Raw genomic sequence first — 20,897 nt, forward strand, 5'->3', positions numbered from 1 at the left:
GCAGCTGCGTTGTAATGGCATGCGTTGTAATGGCATGTGTTCTAATGGAACCTGCGTTGTAAAAGTTTTGTTGTAATGGTAGTGCTTTATTTTAGTTGCGTTGTAAGGGCTGTTTTCCATCTGTTTATTGTAATAGATAGAGGTGGTAGTGAGTAGATCAGAGAGAGAGGGGAGTGACATGCCCCCATGGAGTGCTGAAATATAACTAAAAAGATAGTCCTGTTACATAAGCAGTGGGAGGATTCCAATCTTCCAATCAAAAAATGATGTCAAATAGCTATAGTCTTGGGGAAGGGCAAACACAAGAATAGGGAATAAAAACACTAAATATGGAGCAGTGAACAAATGAAGGGAAACTTCTCCGAACAATAAGTACAATGAGCCAAGCTACAGTGGTTCAAGCACTTTGCCTAGAGCTTTCCATAGCAAGCGACTACTCAAGAGCCCTGGCCATCATAATCAGATGGACGTATAATCATTGCATCCGGAAGTAGGCTCTTTAAAAGCCCTCTTAAAGCAAGACATTTTTAAGGTTGGATCAAGCTTTCATACTTTTTATAAAAATGTCATTATTGCTTTGAAGCACTTTCAATGCACGATAACACTCTTACAGTCTTTGTCACCAGCACATATGAAGTGAATCTAAAAAAAAACATGACTCTGTGATTAAGTTTTGATCTAGATATGACGTATTTTTCACAATGAACACACTATAGGCCTTATATAACCTCCATAGAGTATAAGACTAATCAAAAATATCTGAGATACATTCTAGATCACAGCGTTTGATGCTGTATAATTATGCTTCATCTTGGGATCTTACCATTTAATGTCTATACAAAACACTGGAATGACTCAAGTGAAAAGAGGGGATTATGTGAATTATGTCGAGTATGAGTCCAAGATCTAGCACATGTGCTGTGCATTTGTCCCAATAAAGAACTGGTAGAAGCTAGGCATTGTTTTTGAAAACCTATATGTTTTAGATATAATCTACTAACTGTTAATGACTTGATTGTCTTAATTAAATCCCCCGAATGAATTAGTTTGTAACAAATTGTATACATTTTTTTAATCGGTTGTACCATTATTTTAAAAAGAAATTATGTATATGGTCTGTAAAAGATTTGTAAAAAAGTTCAGATTTTTTTATCCACCTTAAATTGTTGATCTCTGAAGAGGTTTAAATCACTAAATATGAATTGAATTGAGAATTGAACTAAGACAAGAAGGCCATTCAGTCATGGGCAAGAGGATGATCCCAAGTCCATGCTGTATAGTGCATTTAGACTGTAGGTATTTGACAACAGATTGCTAAAGCTGTCTGTAAGCTAGACCTAAACAAGAGGGTGGAAAGGACCTATAAGGTAAACCTCGTATATATTCCAATGCTGTAGGCATTTGTGCTGGCACAGTATGCACTCTGTACCCTCTATATGATGAGGCATGCACCGTACCTTGGTTGGGGACAAGCATCATATATTTTACAAACCAATTACATGTATGTCAGTGGAGAAGGATGTGGAAAAGAAAATGAAATAACATGACTGTCCTTGAGTGAACAGTGAGGTTTCAAGAGGAAAGAGAAGAGAGCGAATCAGCAGAATAAGAAAGAGTGGAAAGAAAGCTAGCGAAACAGAAATATAAGTGGCAACAGCAAGACGCATAATGACAGGGTGAAATATATAGAAAAATAGACAAGGGTTTGGTGGAGATCTGAGACACAAAGGTAAAGAAAGGGTGAGAGAACAAAAACAAAAGAGAGAAACTGGGGGAAAGACAGAAAGAATGAATGAAAACAAACATGCATTATCAAAGTCAAAAGTTTTGATTTTGTATATTGCATACACAAATAGACAGTGAGCACGCTTTTATACCCATAGAGAGCATGCGTCCATGTATACATGCAACTACCACAACACACTTAAAGACATTCATGCACATGCAGAACAATATACTTTCAGGCACCTAATGACACCTATGTAGTCAGGCAGTAAGCCAAATAGCTAAATTTGCACACAGCCACAGACATATAGTCACACATGGATACAGACAACAGATATACTGGCATTAATGCACACAGACCAACCAACATAGATATTCATGCAGACAGACCAAGCGATGGACAGAAACACAGAGACACAGACATCACAAATAAAGGCACATGTGGACAGACATTTATATGTAAGACAAACAGACAGATGCATGTTCTTATGCAAGGATGGATGGATGGGTGAATGGCCAGATGGATTATTCCAATTCAAATGTAATTCAATATCATTTGATTCAGATCTCAGAACTTATGTTCAGAAATGGCTATTGGCACACATAAATATAACATAGATGCACAAACATTTACAAGAATGTACCAAAAAAACATGAAATTTCATACTAGCAGTACGTCAATCAAACATCATAGGTTATGCATTATCTATTGTTTTCTTGATATTTGTAATGACATAATTGAAGCTGCCTACACTTCTGAAACCCGTTAGCAAGGCTTGGACCATCATAAATTTGCCTTTTGAGATGATGGATGCCATTAAACTGCCTGTTTTAGTTCCCGTGGACTGCTGCCCCAGCCGTTTTCCCTCTTTGTTTTCCTTTGTCTAATCTTTGCCCCTGTTCAAATTCTTGTCCAGTCCTCTTCCCTCCTACACACTTTTTGAAATCCGTTTGAGAGCTCATTCAACTGGCAAGTGCTATTTCTTACAAACATTGTCTAATGGCGCTACTAGTGCCCGCCCACCATTTCTTTGCACTCCCCCTTATTCCAGCCACTCCACATGTCTCCTCCCAGCCGAGCCATATGTCTTGGTCATTTGCTCACCCTCTCTGTTTTTTTTTTTGCCTCTTCCTATACATATATGTTGCCTGCTCCTCCACGGTACTCAAAGCCTGCTCCCCAACCCCATAATGAACCTCTCATGCAGGCCCTGCCGCTTACTCCTCGCTCCTTCTTCCCGAGCCCAATCTTCCTTTTCCTCCTCCAACGCAGTTACTTATCCATTCTCACCTGACAGATCTATGCCCAATGTCTGAGTCTCTTTATTTAGTCATGGCTTCATGTCTCTGCCTCTTGGCAATTCAGTTGATTCCAAAGGACTTGACACCTGTATATCCAGTCCATAGTCACCTATATATCCATCCCGTAGTCACCTATATACCATCTCATAGTCCATGCCCCACAAAACACCAGCTGAATACTCTGGTGTCAAATGTGGAGCGCCCTACACAGCTAAAACAGTAACTATAAAATGCTGCATAAGTGTGCTTAAGGTGCTGCATTTGAAAATATGCATTGCAAATTTTTACTAAGCATGGGCAGAATTTGCGAATTTGTGATACGCGAATCCGCGCAAATTCGTAATCGCAAAAATCTGCCAAATTCCGTGAGCTTGCGTTTTTTTTTTTTTAGAGTTCGCGAGATTTTTTTACCAGTTCGGGAACGAGAACTTGGGCATGCGGTTCCAACGGTCGCGAACATGTTGTTTCCACTTAACCAGCCTGCTCGCGATACCTTTTTCCTGTTTCGGGTCGCATTGACATGTTTGCGTTTGTAATTTCCTGTTTCGGGTCATAATTACGTGTTCGCATTCACAATTTCCTGTTTCGGGTCGCAATGACGTGTTCGCGATCGCGGCGTCGCTCGGCCAGCTACCAAAATCTCACAGTGCACGCGCACAGGGAGGAAAACTCATTAGCGAAAGCAGAATCATGGTAAGTCAATGCCGCGTGTGCAAGATTGTATTTTTGAAGCGCAAACAAGAAAAAAAAATGTCAACTCACGAATTGCGGATTTTTGGGCAATTTCGGGCGATTCCCAAATCGCGAAATTGCCAAAAATTCACAAAATCCGTGAGCGGAACGAATTTTCCGCCCATACTTAATTTTTACATTCGTTAGGCTCTTTAAGAAGATGCATGTTAGTATAAATGACTTGGTTTGCGCTAACAGTTTCTCAAATCCTGCATGGATGGATGGATGGATATATGGATGGATAGCTAGACACATAAACAGACAAGAAAACAACTAAATACAGCAATAAAAATCACACCATGATTTCTTTCTCAATCTCAATCTTTCAACTGCTGTGACGAGAATACATTTCCACTTTTGAAATGTGATAATGTAAAGAAATTGCTATTGAATGTTCTGCTCTTGAATACGTTGGGCACAACTTTTTCACTAGACCTCTATAGTATCGTTCTTAGTTTACTGGGAGTTAAGATGTTTGTTGACTTTTGTGCCTTCCCCTCTATCTAGGTATCTTTCATTTGCAGAGGAAGATGTACATCATGGGCGCAGTGTCTAGGAATTGATGGGCCTGAGCATTCCGGCCACTAACAAAAACAACTTTTTTGATATTTTGTTGAATAATCACAACATTGTAATGCATATTCCCAGACCTCACACAGCTCCAGAGACAACTACATCACTACAGTGCATTTGGATAACCTATGAATAAAAGGTATTATATCTTATGTATACTATTGGATGTCTATGTGCTGTTCCTTAGTGTTCAACTTTCCTAGTGGGTATGAGAAAGCCGACATAAAGCAAACGACAGTGTTGGATGAACGTGTAATATTTTGACTAATGTGCTCTGTAGTATGCTTAAGTGTCCAGTGAGATCAACGCAGGCCATGCTAATACCTTACTTCACTGCACGGTCTAGAAACTAAACCCCAATCTTAACATCTCTGCCACGCATTCATCAGCTCGCACCCCGCTCAGAAGCAACCAATATGGTGGAGCTCTTCACAAACAAGACCTTTTCTGCATCACTGAGACCTGGGTAACTCTTGTATTATTCCAGGGCTTTGAAGAGCTCATTCCAGATGGCTATGACATCCATCACCTACCCCACCTAAAAATAATTGGGGCGGGGGTGTTGACATCAAACACAAAGTTGACCTCTTTTTCACCCCATTCCATCCTCTAGATCATATGAGTATCCATATCCTTCCACAGCATACTATATTCAAGCTCAAATATCACTCTCCAGGCTAAGACAAACCCTACGTAGGTAGTTTCTTTAACCTCATTAACTTCCCTCCTTTTAAGACAATAACTACCCATGTGACTACAACCTCTCTGAAGCTCAGAGTACCACGACCATGAGAAACTTACTTCTCAATCTTACAGCCTTAGCCTAAACTGACTTTATACAAAGTGTTTATTTAGACAGATAAGTCCTTATCAATTGTATATTTCAGTTAACACTTGAAGATAAAGATGCTTAATGTTGTCTACTTAATAGAAGAAGGCCACTAAAACAAAGAGAACAGAAAAGAATTTGCTTCTGACGAAAAACAACCACAGTTTCCACAGCCCAACACCCACTCATGTATGGACAATAAAATAACATTTTGCAATATCTACCACACATGTACTTTCACCTGTCATCCACCCAGCCCAACTGTCTGGACAGATCCTCTCAGTTCACCTGCACACCTTATTACCCACCAGCTTTCTCATAGAAAGAAAACCAAACCTTCCATCATCACATGCAGATTCTTCAAGAACTTCCCCCCTGAGTGCCTCCAGCACATTGGTCACCAACCACTTCAAAACATTAAATATGTTGTTCCCCCTCAACATGTAAAACTTCTCACTCACATCGTTCACATGCATTCCTACTCATAAAGAAGATGAAAATGCCCCTTGATATCAACTACTACAAGACACGCTGAAGATGTTAGGAAAGAATTAGTAAACATCCTAATCATAGAAACAACTCAAAGCATTTGAAATTATGTGCTCAATTCAAAAAGTTTCCATTTGCTTATCAAAATCAAACCAATACCCCAAATCACCTTTAAGAAGCAGAATGAAGCAAAGTTTTGTCCACTGTTATTAAATGGTGCAAGAACCCACTTGTGCATCCTAGAATAAGACAATCAATGGAGGAAGCAACTAGTTTTAATGTGTTCTTTCTACACCACTAACAAAATCGAAATCATTCACAACACCAAATTTACTATCAAATAAAAAAATCTGCCTCTGTCTCCTCTACCTCCCTTCAGCACTACATATTGCCTCCTATCAATGATAATGTGATTAATATCCTCCAATCACTGATTGCACACTCTTTTTCCAATGCCATCGTCCTCGCATCATTTGGTCCCACTCCAATGATGCTACCTCCCAGACTAGACTTTGTCAAGACCAACCCTGAAAACATCCTTTATAGCCACCATGAAGATCAGCAAAATACTTTCCCCACTGACCAAAACTCAAAATTGAACACTGACAACCACTCGAACTACTACTGCATTACTCATCACTCATCTCCGCTTTCTGGGTGAGAAAAAATCTTCGCAACCACATAGAGCAACACATGGGAATGTTATTCTACCAATCAGGCTTACACCTTCGCTTCAGCACCAAGAACACAGCCATCCACATTGTTGACAGTGATTTTAACATCACAGACATCCCTGACAAAGGTAACCCCTGCCTCCTGGTTATCCCCATTCTCTAGGCTGCGATCTTGTCGGCCACAAATTACTGCTTAACATTCTTTCCAAACAATGGTATCTCTGACATGGTCTTCAACTATTTGCCTCATTCTTTTCAAAGACATCACTTAATGGACCTCTCCAAACCTCCTCCTCTCCAAGTCCCAAGTGTGGCCGCTCAGGGCTCTTGCCTCATGTCAATGGAATTTAACCTAGATATACAGGGACGCTACTAGTCACTTTAAACATCACTCTTCACCTAAATGCCGAAGACACACACACCTAACTCAAGGTCTGCTCTGAAACGGATGCCTAAAATCTGAAGCAATACCTAGGCACTATTCCTTTGTAGATAGTCATTGTATACAATAAACTGAACCCTTCCAACTGGTTAACATTGCCAAACTCGAACTGCAGACTATATGGACACAGTGCAACTCAAAGGCTTCTTAGCTTCCCTCTGCTCCAAAGCCACATATTGTCCCAAATTCCTTCTTCAAAGTACAAATAAATGAGAAAACTCCTGGTACCAGAGCTGCCTCCTGGGCAAAAATAATGGGTTTCTCTCAGCTCTTACTTTGAGGGTGTCCAATATCTCATCCTCTCCCACATCTGTGGTGGTAATGGCTTGGTCACCAGTCTCCCTCACACAATATTTCTCAAAGTGGTCTTCCTTGCAGCGGCTTGCCTTATGACTGCTTAATGAAAACATGAACATATTAACACCCCACTGGCACACATCATTTTGGAGGCAACATGCACACACACGCACACTCACACACACACACACAAAGTCGACTACTTAACAGAAAAGCCATCCTTTCCTATCTATAACTACACTACCCAGAGCACCAACCAATGAAAACTAGAAGTACACGAAACAAAAGAGAAATCAATAAGTATTTTACTATTGTACCCACTGCCTCTGGACTGACCTCCTCAGCACCAGAGGGAGGCAACCAGACTTCTGGCCTTCAGGAAAGAAATCAGGACCCTCCAGTTTAAACGTTTAAACAAAATGGAATCCACTCAGAGGGTGGTAGTGGTCCCTAAAGTGATGGGGAGCACATAGTGTTGTTTAAATGCCCCTCACACACCAACAGGCCCCTTGGTGTCATGCTTCATCATCGGGGCCTTCGCACCCCTCTACGGGATGCGGCGTGCTGCGACTCACGAATACGTAGGAGCACTGATAGTGAACTATGCGTTTGTGTGTGTGTGAGGGAGAAGTGTGAGTAGTGAGGTGAGGTGAAAAAAGTGAAGGTTAAAAAATACCTGGCTCGTAGGAAATATACGTATTAGGGTATATCAACCTCTGAAAAGCGCCTTTCAGAAGTTGATATACCCTAATACGTATATTTGTCAACCTCACACTGCACCTTTTTAACAATACCAGCCGAGGACATAATAAATAATTTTTTCCTACGAGCCAGGTATTTTTTAACCTTCACTTTTTTCACCTCACCTCACTACGAAGTAGTGTGGCTCACTGGTTAGAGGCGGCAGACCCGAGAGCAGAGGACGGCCCGGGACCAGGGTTCGATTCCCAGCGCGGCAGGTTTCTGGACCAGGGTCAGCGGACTCGATAATTCTCTCGCCTCGGTGCCCACTCTGATCAGCGATCACACTCGGCAACTCTGGGCATTAGCTTGCCTCATCTTCACTAACGGCCCCACCAGACCGCCGGGGATGCCTGGTCTCACCCTGGAGATACCCATTAAGGGACCATCTCTCAGGGAAGCCAGGAAGGGTTTCGCAGCGGTCGAAGCGCCTTGGGACCCTCCGGGTAAGTAGTGCGCTATATAAATGCCAATACAATACATTTACTCACACTTCTCCCTCACACACACACATACGCATAGTTCACTATCAGTGCTCCTACGTATTCGTGATTCGCAGCACACCGCATCCCGTAGAGGGGGGCGAAGGCCCCGATGATGAAGCATGACACCAAGGGGCCTGTTGGTTTGTGAGGGGCATTTACACAACACTATGTGCTCCCCATCACTTTAGGGACCACTACCACCCTCTGAGTGGATTCCATTTTGTTTAAACGAATAACCAGGGGAGACTGAATCCACTTGTCTCTCTCCCTCCCTCCTGTTGTTATATTTACCTCCAGTTTAAACTGCACCTGATCAGCCACTGATTCTCAAATGCTCCCAAAACAGTGATCTTGGTAAACATATGTGTTCTGTACAAAACCTGAACACTACACATGTGTAGATTATGACATGCAGTGACTCACCTTATAGAGTTGTTGGTCACATCGGGGTCCTTGGCAGACACTATCTGTACAGTGGTCCCAATTTCCACATCTTCAGGCACTTCTACAAAATAAAGGCTCGACTCAAACACTGGTGGCTCATCCACATCTTCAACGGTTATGTGCACAGTGGTCTGATCTCGGAATGGGCCAAGGTTCAGGAAGCGCACCTCCAGATGCGCGTTGGCGCCTTCCACTTTTAAAGTGTAGGTTTTCTTTCTCTCAAAACTTAATGGCTAAAAAAAGTGAAATGAAAAGCAGCAAGTCAGTTTCCCTTTGATTATGTTTTGCTGAAAGTTCATATGTACGAATTATTCACTTATTTATGCAGCCTAGTCAGATCGATGCACCTTACTACATGTCAACTGTTCGCAGGAGTTAGCTTAGAGTTTCTCTGTCAGACAGTACTCCACACATCGACAGATGGTGATCGTTGAAAGTGTTGAGGGATTGCTCACTCTTAGAAATGTTTCAAGAAAGGGCATAAATAGTGTAGCAAAATTTTCAAACTGGTTAAAGTCAAGGCTTTTTCCAGGGCAATAACACATAATGATGCCCCCTCCCACCTGCAGAGTCCGATGAGGGGAACCTCAGTCTTCCATATCTCACTGATATCAATTGGGCTTGGACTGAAAAGGGTTGAGGACCTCTGAGGGATTAGAGTCCCACGAGCTGCAGGGGCCTATGTTATACCCCCAGCGTTTACCTGCAATTCTCAAAAGCCACTTATAGATTATTCTACCCATAGTGTGCAGATACCCTTCTGTAATAGCTCTCTACCACCTCCACTTTTTTAAATAATCCTAACAATTCTTCACACCTCTCAACACTATTTTCAGATGGATTGAAGGAGCAGTGCCAAACTGACAATATTCTGAATGGTAGGCAATAGAAATGGCCAGCCCGACATTCTCCCTCCCAGCCTTTGACAGCCAAGCCAATCCTTCCTTACTTTACCTAAAGGGTCTGGAGCTAGAATGTCCTTAATAAAAATTAATGTACATTTGCATCTATTCTTTCTTAAAAGGAATGGAATGGAACCTTCTACTCTGCGCCGTCTAATCCAGATTGCTTAGCAACCATAACACTGAGACAGTCCACATCCCGACGACATCCTAACCCTTCTCAGCTGAGGACAAGCTGTGGCTCTGATCCTCCAAGACCTAGCAACAGCCTTTGATACGGTCTACCACCACACAGTTATAGCAAGGCTGCACAACATAGGCATCCAAGGAGCAGCTCTCAGATGGATTGTCTCTTTCCTCCCTGGAAGACCACAAAAGGTCCGCCTCCCCCCCTTTACCTCTGAACCCAAATAAATCATCTGTGGAGTACCCCAAGGATCCTCGCTCATTTCCACCCTCTTCAACACTTTTATGACACTTCTGGCCAATATTGACACAACCAGTGGAATCAACATCATATCCAACGCCGGTGGCACACAGCTCATTCTCTCCCTCTCAGAAGACACCACCAACACACCAAGACCAACTTCCATAACTGCATGACAGACATTCGCCAACTGAATGAAGGACAGCTGCCTAAAGCTCGGACCGACTGAGGCGTACACCCTGACTGCCCGTATTCTTAGATTTAAGCAGACCGCTGGTGGTTTTGCCTCCAAGGTGGTCAGGATTACGACGTAACCCACAACGCCGTTAATTATTTGAAATATACGGCTCCTTTCGCCTGGGACACACGGCCTGTATTGACTGACCGTTTTTGTTAAGATTAAATGTCGGCGGTTCCGATGGTTAAAACGACGAATCACAATATTCGAACTAATCTTGGGAATAAATAGATGAACAAACTATTTTTATAAAGATAACCATAAAGTGGTATCACAGTGAAAGTTCGGAGAGTTTGAGGCCCTGTGTGACCCTAAACAAGATATTATATGTGTTTGTGGGATTCAAATATTACATCCTGAAGAAGGTGTTGGGCCTTTAAATACGTGCCCACCGAAACGCGTCGATGCATTTTTTAGTTGAAATACGCTAAGTCTATGAAGCTACAACTCTGACTATGAAAGTGACATATGTGTTAGAGTGTGATTGCGTTTCGACTATTGTATTTACCTCATGATAATAGGAACCATTTATTCCATATTTTTGTTTCCCATTTTTGTGTTTTTACTTTTGTGGTTTTATTCTGTGAAACTGTATATGTTTATCAATTAATAATGCACTGATGATAGGGTATATTGTGTTTTTAACATCTGTTTGAATAAATTGTAAATTTTTTATGAAGTCAATTTTATATTTCCTCTTTGTTCCTCTTTGAATTTAATGTTGTGCATGAAAGTATAGATGTTATAGAAATGTACCCTAAGGGGAACTCATGTTTTGACATAAAGCTCAATACAGACAAGACAGAGGTACTAATTTTTGGAAACAAAAGCTCCCCATAGAACACATCCTGGTGGTCCTCAGAACTCGGACCTACTCCTACCCCCACCAACCACGCAAGGAACCAAGGCAGGTCAACCTTGTCTCCTCCTCCTGCTTCTTCATCCTCTGCATGATTCGTACAATATGCAAATGTCTACCCCAAAGGTCAAGATGCACCATCACCCAGACACTCATCTCCAGCTAACTGGACTACAACAATGATCTATATACAAGGATCGCAGCTCATCTCCTCCAACGACTAAAGACCATACAGAACAATGCAGACAGACTTGTCTTGGATCTCCCTAGACAAACCCACATAAACCCCTTCCTCAGGGAACTCCACTGGCTCCCTGGACAGAAAAGATGCCACTTCAAGCCCCTACCCCATGCATATAAGGCTCTACACAACTGCGGACCGGCCTGCTTGAACCACTGCCGGAACTTCTATCAGCCCAGCAGACACCTCTACTCCGTGTCCCTTTCGCTAACGCTCACCCCCAGCATCCTACATAGCAGATGCGGCGGTCGCTCAAGCTCCTACTTAGCAGTGAAGGAATGGAACAAACTACCCTTTCATCTGCGGACCTTCCATCCCTTCCAGAATTCTGAAAATCTGTAGACCTGGGTATTTGGGTAATCAACTGGACTCTGCCAGCGCCAGGATACCCTCACGGGTGACAGGTAGCACTCAGCAAATCTACTGATTGATTGATTGATTTAATAGGGCAAGTCCACCTCTCTTTATAATATTATCAGTTTAAGAATAGGTTAAACAACTTTAAAATAATTTTGAAGTGATTTCTTCATGCATTTGATATTTTAGGTTCATAGTACAAAGGGCGAAAAACGTTGTTGTTTTTATTGGCTGTGACATAAAAACACCAGGCATGCCAGTAAAACACTGATCACAGACAACCCTGGTCCCTCCTTGTGGCCTAGTAATCAACTATTGGCGAAGTAGGTGGTGGAACCAGAATGGAAATGGACTGGTGGGTAGAGGTTATAACTTATGATGTGTATGAAGCCTCAGTACTCCCTCACAGTCCTTTGACATCGTACTTCACTTGCAAACCTTCTTGGCAAGGTGCATGACAGCCAGGGTACAGGCCCTTGTGAGCGCTGTCGCCACCTTATCACACTGGTGACATTTGCTTGACATCAGTTGTTTCAGCAGGTACTGCAAATAGTGCAACATTCTCACTAGAGTATGTTTGCAGTTATTATTTTACATGAGACAATAGTTTGAAGGCTTGAGATTTACTACACATTCACATTCTTGTACTGTCCTGCCACCCAGTGGTTATAATCAGAGTTGCCTATGAGAACTTTTTGATAAAAGAAAAAAAAATCTATTTTATTGATGATTCAAGTGCTTGTAATCAGACTTATGCATTCCAAGATAGCAAGTAGCAAGAATAGCGTACAATAAAATCCCTTTGTTCACTATTGTTCCATTTTTTCCACTTGTGGAATCAAAACTGCCTTTATAGTATATATATAGGCATAAATATATTTCTACTGGTAAGTAACGAGTGCCTTTTGTAGCATGAATAAACACATCCATCAAAACACAAATACTTATGACCTACCACACACCCACAATGATTGGAGGAAGAAGGCTAGACCGTACTCTCTATTCTTCTGCTGGGAACCCCCTTATTAGCTTAGAGAAACAAATCACGGGGACTTAATAACTACCCCAGCTTCAAAACAAGAAACTCCCCCAGGAACCCAATAACAATACCAATCCTTGAAACGGAAGACAAGACTTTGAAAATGTACTTAGCATGGAGGAGCCCACATGAACGGTAGCAAACAATCACAACTCATATAGCACCAAGAGGCCATAAAAATGGGGTAAACTGCCCTACGCTAAAACACTGTACTGTGCACTGTAATAAGACACTTAGGTCATGATTCTGAGTTTCAGAGTACATGGGCTGCAGTAAATTAGCATGCAATTTTATCCTTACCATAGGGTGACCAGAATTTTAAAGCCAAAATTTTTCCTATATGAATTAATACATTGTTAATATTCAGTTACCAGGCTTGTAGATTGGTATATTTCTAGTGGAACCTGCTGGTATATCCGTTTGCAGGGCCCCTCTTTTCTTTGCATTCCTTTCCTTTACCTTTTGCTGGTGCCCTTTTGGCAGCCTAGTGCCAACGCAGGCACCCTATCTAGAAGAATTGGTGTTATCGAATTACAACAATCAACATGCAAGAAATATTAATTGCACTAATATAGCTCTTAAAAAACGGATTGGAACCCCAAAAAACAATACTAAACATTATGTGAAGTGTTCAAAAGGGCTCTTATCACAAGACCAAATAAGGATAGTTACGGAATGCATGTCCCAAATTGAAACTATTGAACAGCAAAGGAGTGAGGGCGGCACTCAAATCACAACGGGGCTCCTCATAAAAAAGGCAGTCAGTTGGCATTCAATAGATGTTAAAGCCAGTAGTAGAAAGTTAATGTACAATTGTGGGAGCTGAACCCCAATAATTTTCTGAGCCCCAATGTCTAATGCACCCCGAGTATTAACATAGGCAGTTTAGCTCCAGGATCTCTCATTGATCTAGCAGCAAAGAGACTACACTCCCCACCAATTAATTCATATTTTAGCAGAGTAAAAATCTGACGCATAAATACTTTTTAGCAAATTTAGGATTACGAAAGACTGGGGGGAAAATATAAAGTACTAAACCAATGCCGTACAAGTTTGTAGGATCAGTGGGGCCGGGGGGGTGGGGGGTAGTGGTGTCAGATATACATATGACGTCCACGAGTAAAGTAAGTAAATAAATAAATAAAACTATTTACCTTGCGCTCGCTTCATCACCAACTCGGCGATGCAGCGAGCGCAAGGTAAATAGTTGTATTTATTTATTTACTTACTTTACTCATGGACGTCGTATCTCCAGCCCCACTCGAGCTCTGAGCCTGGTGCGGCAGCACTGGAAGCACCACTCTAAAACGGGCACTGGCAGAGGAAAAATAAAAAAGGTGCCTAAATCCAAGCATACACCTGGTTCTTCGTTGTCACTGTCTAAAATATCAAATTTAGAATGCAGACAGATAAAGAACAGAACGATTATGTACAAGGGACCATGCAAAATAAAAAATATGGAGCTTGATCAGGACACAAAATCCACTGCGACTCAGCAACCTGCATGAAACAGGCAAGGCCTTCAACATGAGGGATCTTTCCGTAGAACAGAAGGGCTGAGCCGTGAAGCAGTATGTGACAAGGATGGGGAGTCGGCCGGGAATGGTGGCCGTAAGTGGGTCATATCGGGAGGATACACCAGCGACTGCCCGGAAGCAGTTGACGGTCTAGCTGTTTTCCGAGACAAGCGGGCATGGAAACCGAGGTGGGACGATAAAAGCACGCCACCAACAGAGGGCGGGTGGCATAATCAGGAAGCAGTATCCTGGAGCCCGGAGGAAGATGGAGAGCTCGGAGGTGGAGCTGAGCAGATCCCGGTGGAGCCCAGCTGTCTCGGAAGTGGAGCGGAGCAGATCCCGGTGGAGCCCAGCTGTCCCGGAGGAGGAGCGGAGCACGTGCGGGAGGAGCGCAGCAGTCCCGGAATTGGAGAGGAGCGACCCTCGGAGGAGCCAGGAGGAAGCAGGTTCGGCAAGGACTGGAACCCAAGGGAGAACCCTCCACATACCTACAAGGCGCACACACCCGGTGGCCCTAGGAAGGGAGCACCAGCCCCGGGTCGGACGCCACAGCCCTGTGGACGGGCCAAAGCCCAAGGCAAGTACCTTTAAGGCGTGCCTTCTGGTGTGGGTGGTGGGGTGACGAGAGGTAGCACCCTCCAAACCACGTTGTCCTCTTTCCTTCACAAACCCTCCCTCCCCTCCTTCACTGCATATGGTGACGGTAGCACAACCATTTAGTTGAGAGGACGGATGTGACTAATCCCAGCCCTTTTGTTTTTCTTTTGCCCTTCCGAGGAGTACCAACGGGAAGAAGACCTACGCGAAGGCAAGACGGAACCCCACGACGCAGATCACCTCACCCGGGAGAACATCCGAACATCATCCTCTGTTCTGTCCGTGTTTTCTGCCATCCCCTATTTCTGACTAAAAAGTGTGACTAAACCAGGTTAAAAATATAATAAAGACGCTTGATACAAAAGCCCAAGACATCCCTAGATTCGTTGTGTTGACCACTCGGACAAACCTTACACAATAAATATGAAAAAACAAAGGGTCACGTGGTACACCTTGTATTCATAGACTGCAAGTCAGAATTTACCTGTGTGCCTATCCCTGGGCAAAAAGGGCACATTTGGGAGCACCAGATGGTTTACTCCTTCAATAATTGTGAGTCATTCAGACGTGGTCAAAAGGACTCATGGATGCTGAATAAAGCATCTCTCAAAGTTTACCAACAAAAAAAGGTATTGGCCAAGGTTGCAATTGGCCCTATTTTTGTTCTTCATTTTTTATCAGATGTGTGTGGAGTATTGAATGGGTGTCACCACATCCCACCTTCCCTATGAGCGTGGGTGCCTATAAATTGGCCTGCACAGTTGATCCACAGCATATTAATTGTACAAGGATAGCTGCCAATAACATTTAGTCCTCAGGTTTCCAAGTGAGATCAGCGACAACTCAAACTTTGCTTTTGTTTTCTATCTGATGTCACTTGGAACCCCTCTGTCTAAACAACACTGCTAGTTATAGCTACCAATCTATATTTCTCTCTGTCTCTCTCAGTTTTCCTTTCATTCCCACTGCTACTGATCCTATTGCTCAGAGGCACTTTGCTTTTTACCATAATGGGAGGCTTTTCTGCTGATCTCAGTGGTCATGAAGACAGCTACAGGAGAAAAAAACATAAAAAGTGCTTGAAGGAGACTGTTTATGTTTTTTAAATACTTACCTACACCCAGCTCTAGAGCAGGAAGTAGGATGCTCCTGCTGCGGCACCAAGCAATGGACAGAGGACAACCCAGTGATGCTCGTGGGAATCTGTGGTTGCTCAAAGACATTTCCACTACCCGTGACACTTTTGTGAATCCATGCCCAAGACTCCATTGCATAGACAATTTATGAAATTAAGGCAATTTGCTGTAAAGAATAATGAAAATATCCCAGACAGATTCATCAACATGTTCACTTTTGTGGGTGTTCAAATGTGCATTACTGAGATTTTAGATTTTTTCTCGCCCCAAAGCGATGTGTCAGACATCTAGCCTTCTGAACATCTTCATTTTGGGTTGATCTTGCATCTCCAAGATGCGACTTAGCTCATCTGCTATGTTACTTTGTAAGGGCTATTATTAAACCTGTCAGCCTTAAGGTGGTCTTCCTCCAATCTTTTTGCTTGCTTGCCTCTAATTTTGCTGAATTCTATTTTCTTGGCCTTAGGACTCAGTACACTTTACCACTGCTAGCCAGTGCTAAAGTGCCTGTTCTCACTTCCTTACACATGGTATGATTGGCATATACCTAATTGGCACACTTAATTTAAAATTGTAAAATGGTATACCGCATACCCAGAGCCCTTAAATTAAATGCTACTAGTGAACCAGATGCACTTGTTGTGCCACCCACCTAAGTAGCTCTGTAAAACTTGTTCCGGGCCTGCTATTTCAGCTTAAAAGTAGTGTCACGCTCCTGTGTTGAATTGGCATTTAAAGACCCTTGTCAAGCCTTAAAATCCCCTTTTATTACATATAAATCACCTGTAAGGTAGGCCCTAGGTAGCCCATAGTGCTGGGTGTTGTGTAAATAAAAGGTAGGACATGAATTTGTAAGGTTTACATATACTGGTAGTTTTTCACTACAGTGAGGCCTAACCCTCTCATAGGATAACATTGGGGATTCCTTTTACCAATTAATAAACTGTAATGCTAATTGAGAGGAGGTTCATCTGTCATGTTTAGTACCTATGGAATTGCAAAGATACATCCTCTCTAATGGCAAAGTCTGATTTATTGTTACAATTTTGAAGATGCCACTTTTAGAAAATTGTCATTTTCCGGCTCTTAGCCCTGTGTGCCTGTAGCCTTTCTCTGATTGCTTGTCTGGGTTGGGTGACAGCTGAGCTTTGTGTATTCCCTCCAGACAGCCACACACAATGGGAGCTTAGGTGTGGCTTGATGCGCCATTCAGGGAGGATGGGAGGAAAGGAGCTGGGCACAGCCTCACACTTACACCTCAACAGGATGTGTATTGGCCACACACAAAGGGCTGCATAACCCCCTGTAGTGAGTCTGGAGACATGGCAGGAAGGGAGGACATCTGTGCCTTTCTAAGACTCTTCTTTGAAGTCTCCTCCACTGCAAAGGCACCACTGGGTATAAGAAATGGACCTCAGACACTACCACTTCACCACACTTCTGGACCTGTGAATACTCTGCCAGGAAGAAGGACTTCTGTGCTGCTGAAAAAATGCCACTTTGCTGGACTGCTGCTCTAAAGGAACTGCATTCTTTCTGTGCTGATCGGCTGACCTCCTGGTCTGGGTGGGAAGAAATAGACCTGCATCAATTGACACACAGATTAACTCCAAGGACTAGTTGGCTGTCCTCCTGATCTGAAGTCTCAGGAACATCAAAGACGTCCAACTATCCTGCTTCTGCACCTGGATTCTGCCATCTGTGAATTTGCCCTGCCAAGTGGTGGCTCCCTAGTCCTGGACCCTTGGAAGTGGGCCTAAGGTGTATGCATCAGCCAAGCCCGCGCATCCCTTCTCGAATCGGCGCATCAGCGCTATTGCATGAAATATGAACCAGCACATCACCTCTCTTGCATGACCAGATCTGGTTCATTGCCTCTGCTGCGTGGATCGACCCTAATCATTGCCTTCGAAATCACAACTGCATGACACACTCCCTGGCTCAAAGTCTTCGCATCTCCATCATTAGCAGCTTCAGTGACGACAATGAGAACTCTGCATCGCAGTCCCTGTGCTCATCAGCACCAAAGCATTTCCCCTGCTGCAAAAATCAGGACCAGCGCACTGCTGCCACAGTGAGGATGGACACCGGGGCATCTCTTCAGCTGCATGCTCCTCGTCGATTCTTGACGTCGACGCAACCTGGATTATGCTCAGTGGACCAGGAATGGTTACTGTAGCTGTTCAGCACTCTATCGCGATCAGCCTAAAATTTTGACTTTGTCCTGGTCCAGTGTGACCAGATATCTCTTGTTCACATTTAGTGCTTTCTGGCACTATTTTCACTTAATACTTCAAAAATCAATATTTCCAGTTCTACTCATTGGATTTTTGTCACTTCAGTCTTGTTTTATTTATGAAATTAGGAGCTGTTTTTCTAACCTGGTGTGGGATCTTTTTGTGTGGTGTTTTCACTGTTTTACTGTTCTAAGTGTTGCACAAATACTTTACACATTGCCTCTTAAGGCACGCCAGCCTGCTCCATGCCAAGCTACCAGAGGGAGAGCACAGGTTAATTCAGGGTGTGTTTGTGATTTACTGTTACCAGGATTGTGGTTACTGTGCAGCTAACAGAACCATTCTCCTGTGCAGGACATATCATCAAAATGATTGAGCATGTCCCTTCAACTGGTATGACTGAGCTTGTGATGTTCATTTGTTTGTGATATGATAATAATGCCCCTTCAAAAGAAAACTTTCTTGATCTGAATCCTTGACTTGTCTTGGGCTTCAAGACATTTACGAGTAGCTTCTTCTCTTAAGTATCCTGGTAATTTGTTTAATGCTTTTTGGCATTTTACCTCATCAGCCTCTGAGGAAGACAGTTGTGATAGCCATTAGCGAAGATCAGTCTCCCAATGGAATTTCTTCCCATAGTATCTTCTTGTTCCACCGTCAGATTGTAGTCACAAAACTACTGCTTGTGCTCTTAGCATACCTATCAATATATTCACTTTCCCACCTTCTGTTAGTCAGACCCTCCAGCTTATCGCGATTTCGCGATTTGCAAAAAAATCGTGAAATCGGCCGATCTGGTGAAATGCAGCGATATTTGGGCAAAAGCCCGCGAAATTTGCCGTTTCCGCCGTCTCCGCCGTTTTCCGCCCGTTTCCGCCTTAAAATCCAGCCCCATGCGCACCCATTTTCCCTTCCCCAGGATTTCGCGGCGAGAGAAGGAGAGGACGGCGGCCGAGAGAGGGAGAAGACCACGGCGGCCGAGAGAGGGAGAAGACCAGCAAGAAGCGGCAGCGACACACACACGAAGCCTCTTCCTCTTCTCCAGAGACCAGGGAAGCGGACTCGGAGCAGGAGAACAGCCGGCCGGCGAACACAGACGTCCCTGCCAGGATCGCGTTAGCAGGGAACAAGAAACTGTTCGGAAGTCATTTCTGACATACAGCAATACTAAAAATAAAAGATTAATGTCCCCCGAAGGCCCCCCGCACAGAGTGCAGAGTTTTGTCGACTAAAAAGATAAAATACGCTGAAGGATCACAGAGAACATAAAGCATACTGACAGTAATTTACGCACACCTCAAGCTAAACCAAACTCCCCCTTTCAGTTGTAGATGTTTTATTACTCAGGTCGAAGGTACACATTATATGGACATGAGAGGGGTGAACTGGCCCAGTACATGTGACCTGCGTACCACACACATACACTCTTTAAGCTCAATTAACTTATAAGTGTATTATTAAACCAGTAATTTCCTTATGTAACGTCATGTTGTCTTTGGCACTAGCTGTCACATTTCAGTAGCTTGTGCGCTGACATTCTGTGGGTTTTGGGTGTAGGCTTGATATGAAAGTCCGCCGTTAGAGGGCGCCAGAGTTACACCTTCTGACGCTAACAAGTGCCACGTGCTGTGAGTCACATCCAGCAACTCATGGGACTGGAGGGTGCAAATGCTAGAGCCTCGTCTCTTCCCTGTGCACACAAACGTGACAAAAGTGAGCAAACTGCAGCGCCTCGCTAATTATAGAGATTTCTTCAAGGTCGGCACCTTACATGGCGCTCCTTCCAACCCACTGAAATGAAAATAGTCAAAGCCTTTATTCCAGTCAACAAAGCCCGCCTCTGGCTGCCACGAGACTAAAACGATCTAGTGACTGCCAGAGCCACGGTATAAACAAGTAATAATACAGTTCCCACAGGTGCTACAAGAAACACGCTTTTACTAAGAAGCACAGTGGGGGCTTTTCTGTGAAGGAAACAATTAGAGGCGCCCGGAAGCAAAGCTTTAATGTCTCACCCTCCTACCTACCCTCTCTCTTTTCTTACGCCTCTCCATAACCCTCTGCATCTCTCGCCCCTACCTCAGTTCATATTTTTTCCCACTCTTCCAATCTCGAAATCCCCATCTTTTCCTCTCATTTCCCTTCTTTTCCTTAAGCTCTCTCTCCTTCCTTTCCCACATTTCTCTCTCTAACTCCCTCTACGTCTGTCTCGTTCACTCTGTCTTTATGCATATTGTGTGTATATGTATGTGTGTGTGTGTGTGCGTGTGTTTTGTGTGTGTGTGCATATACAGACCCTCCAGCTTATTGCGGTTTTCGCGATTTGCAAAAAAATCGCGAAATCGGCCGATCTGTTGAAATGCCGCGATATTTGGGCAAAAGCCCACGAAATTTGCCGTCTCCGCTGTTTTCCGCCCGTTTCCGCCTTAAAATCCAGCCCCATGCGCACCCATTTTCCATTCCCCAGGTTTATGCTGTTTTGTACTTTAACCTTGACTGACATGCGTTAAGGAACAATGTTTTGTATTCACAGCCTCATTCAGACAACAAGTCATTTTGCTTACAAGTGGGTTTATGAAATGAGTGGACTTTCCCAGGCCACAACCTTACACAT

At 43.4% G+C, this 20,897-nt stretch overlaps 1 protein-coding gene across 1 annotated transcript in view; it reads right to left on the reverse strand.

The window, feature by feature from the left end:
• CDH20 (cadherin 20) overlaps positions 1–20,897 on the reverse strand; it is a 287,836-nt gene that overhangs the window by 38,318 nt on the left and 228,621 nt on the right. The window contains exon 7 of the mRNA XM_086965411.1: positions 8,713–8,966. Coding sequence (XP_086821537.1) covers positions 8,713–8,966 — 254 coding nt within the window. The remainder of the gene's footprint in view (positions 1–8,712; positions 8,967–20,897) is intronic.

The sequence above is a fragment of the Lissotriton vulgaris genome, chromosome 4_1, assembly GCF_964263255.1.
Source record: "Lissotriton vulgaris chromosome 4_1, aLisVul1.2, whole genome shotgun sequence".
NCBI classification, from domain to species: Eukaryota; Metazoa; Chordata; class Amphibia; order Caudata; family Salamandridae; genus Lissotriton; species Lissotriton vulgaris.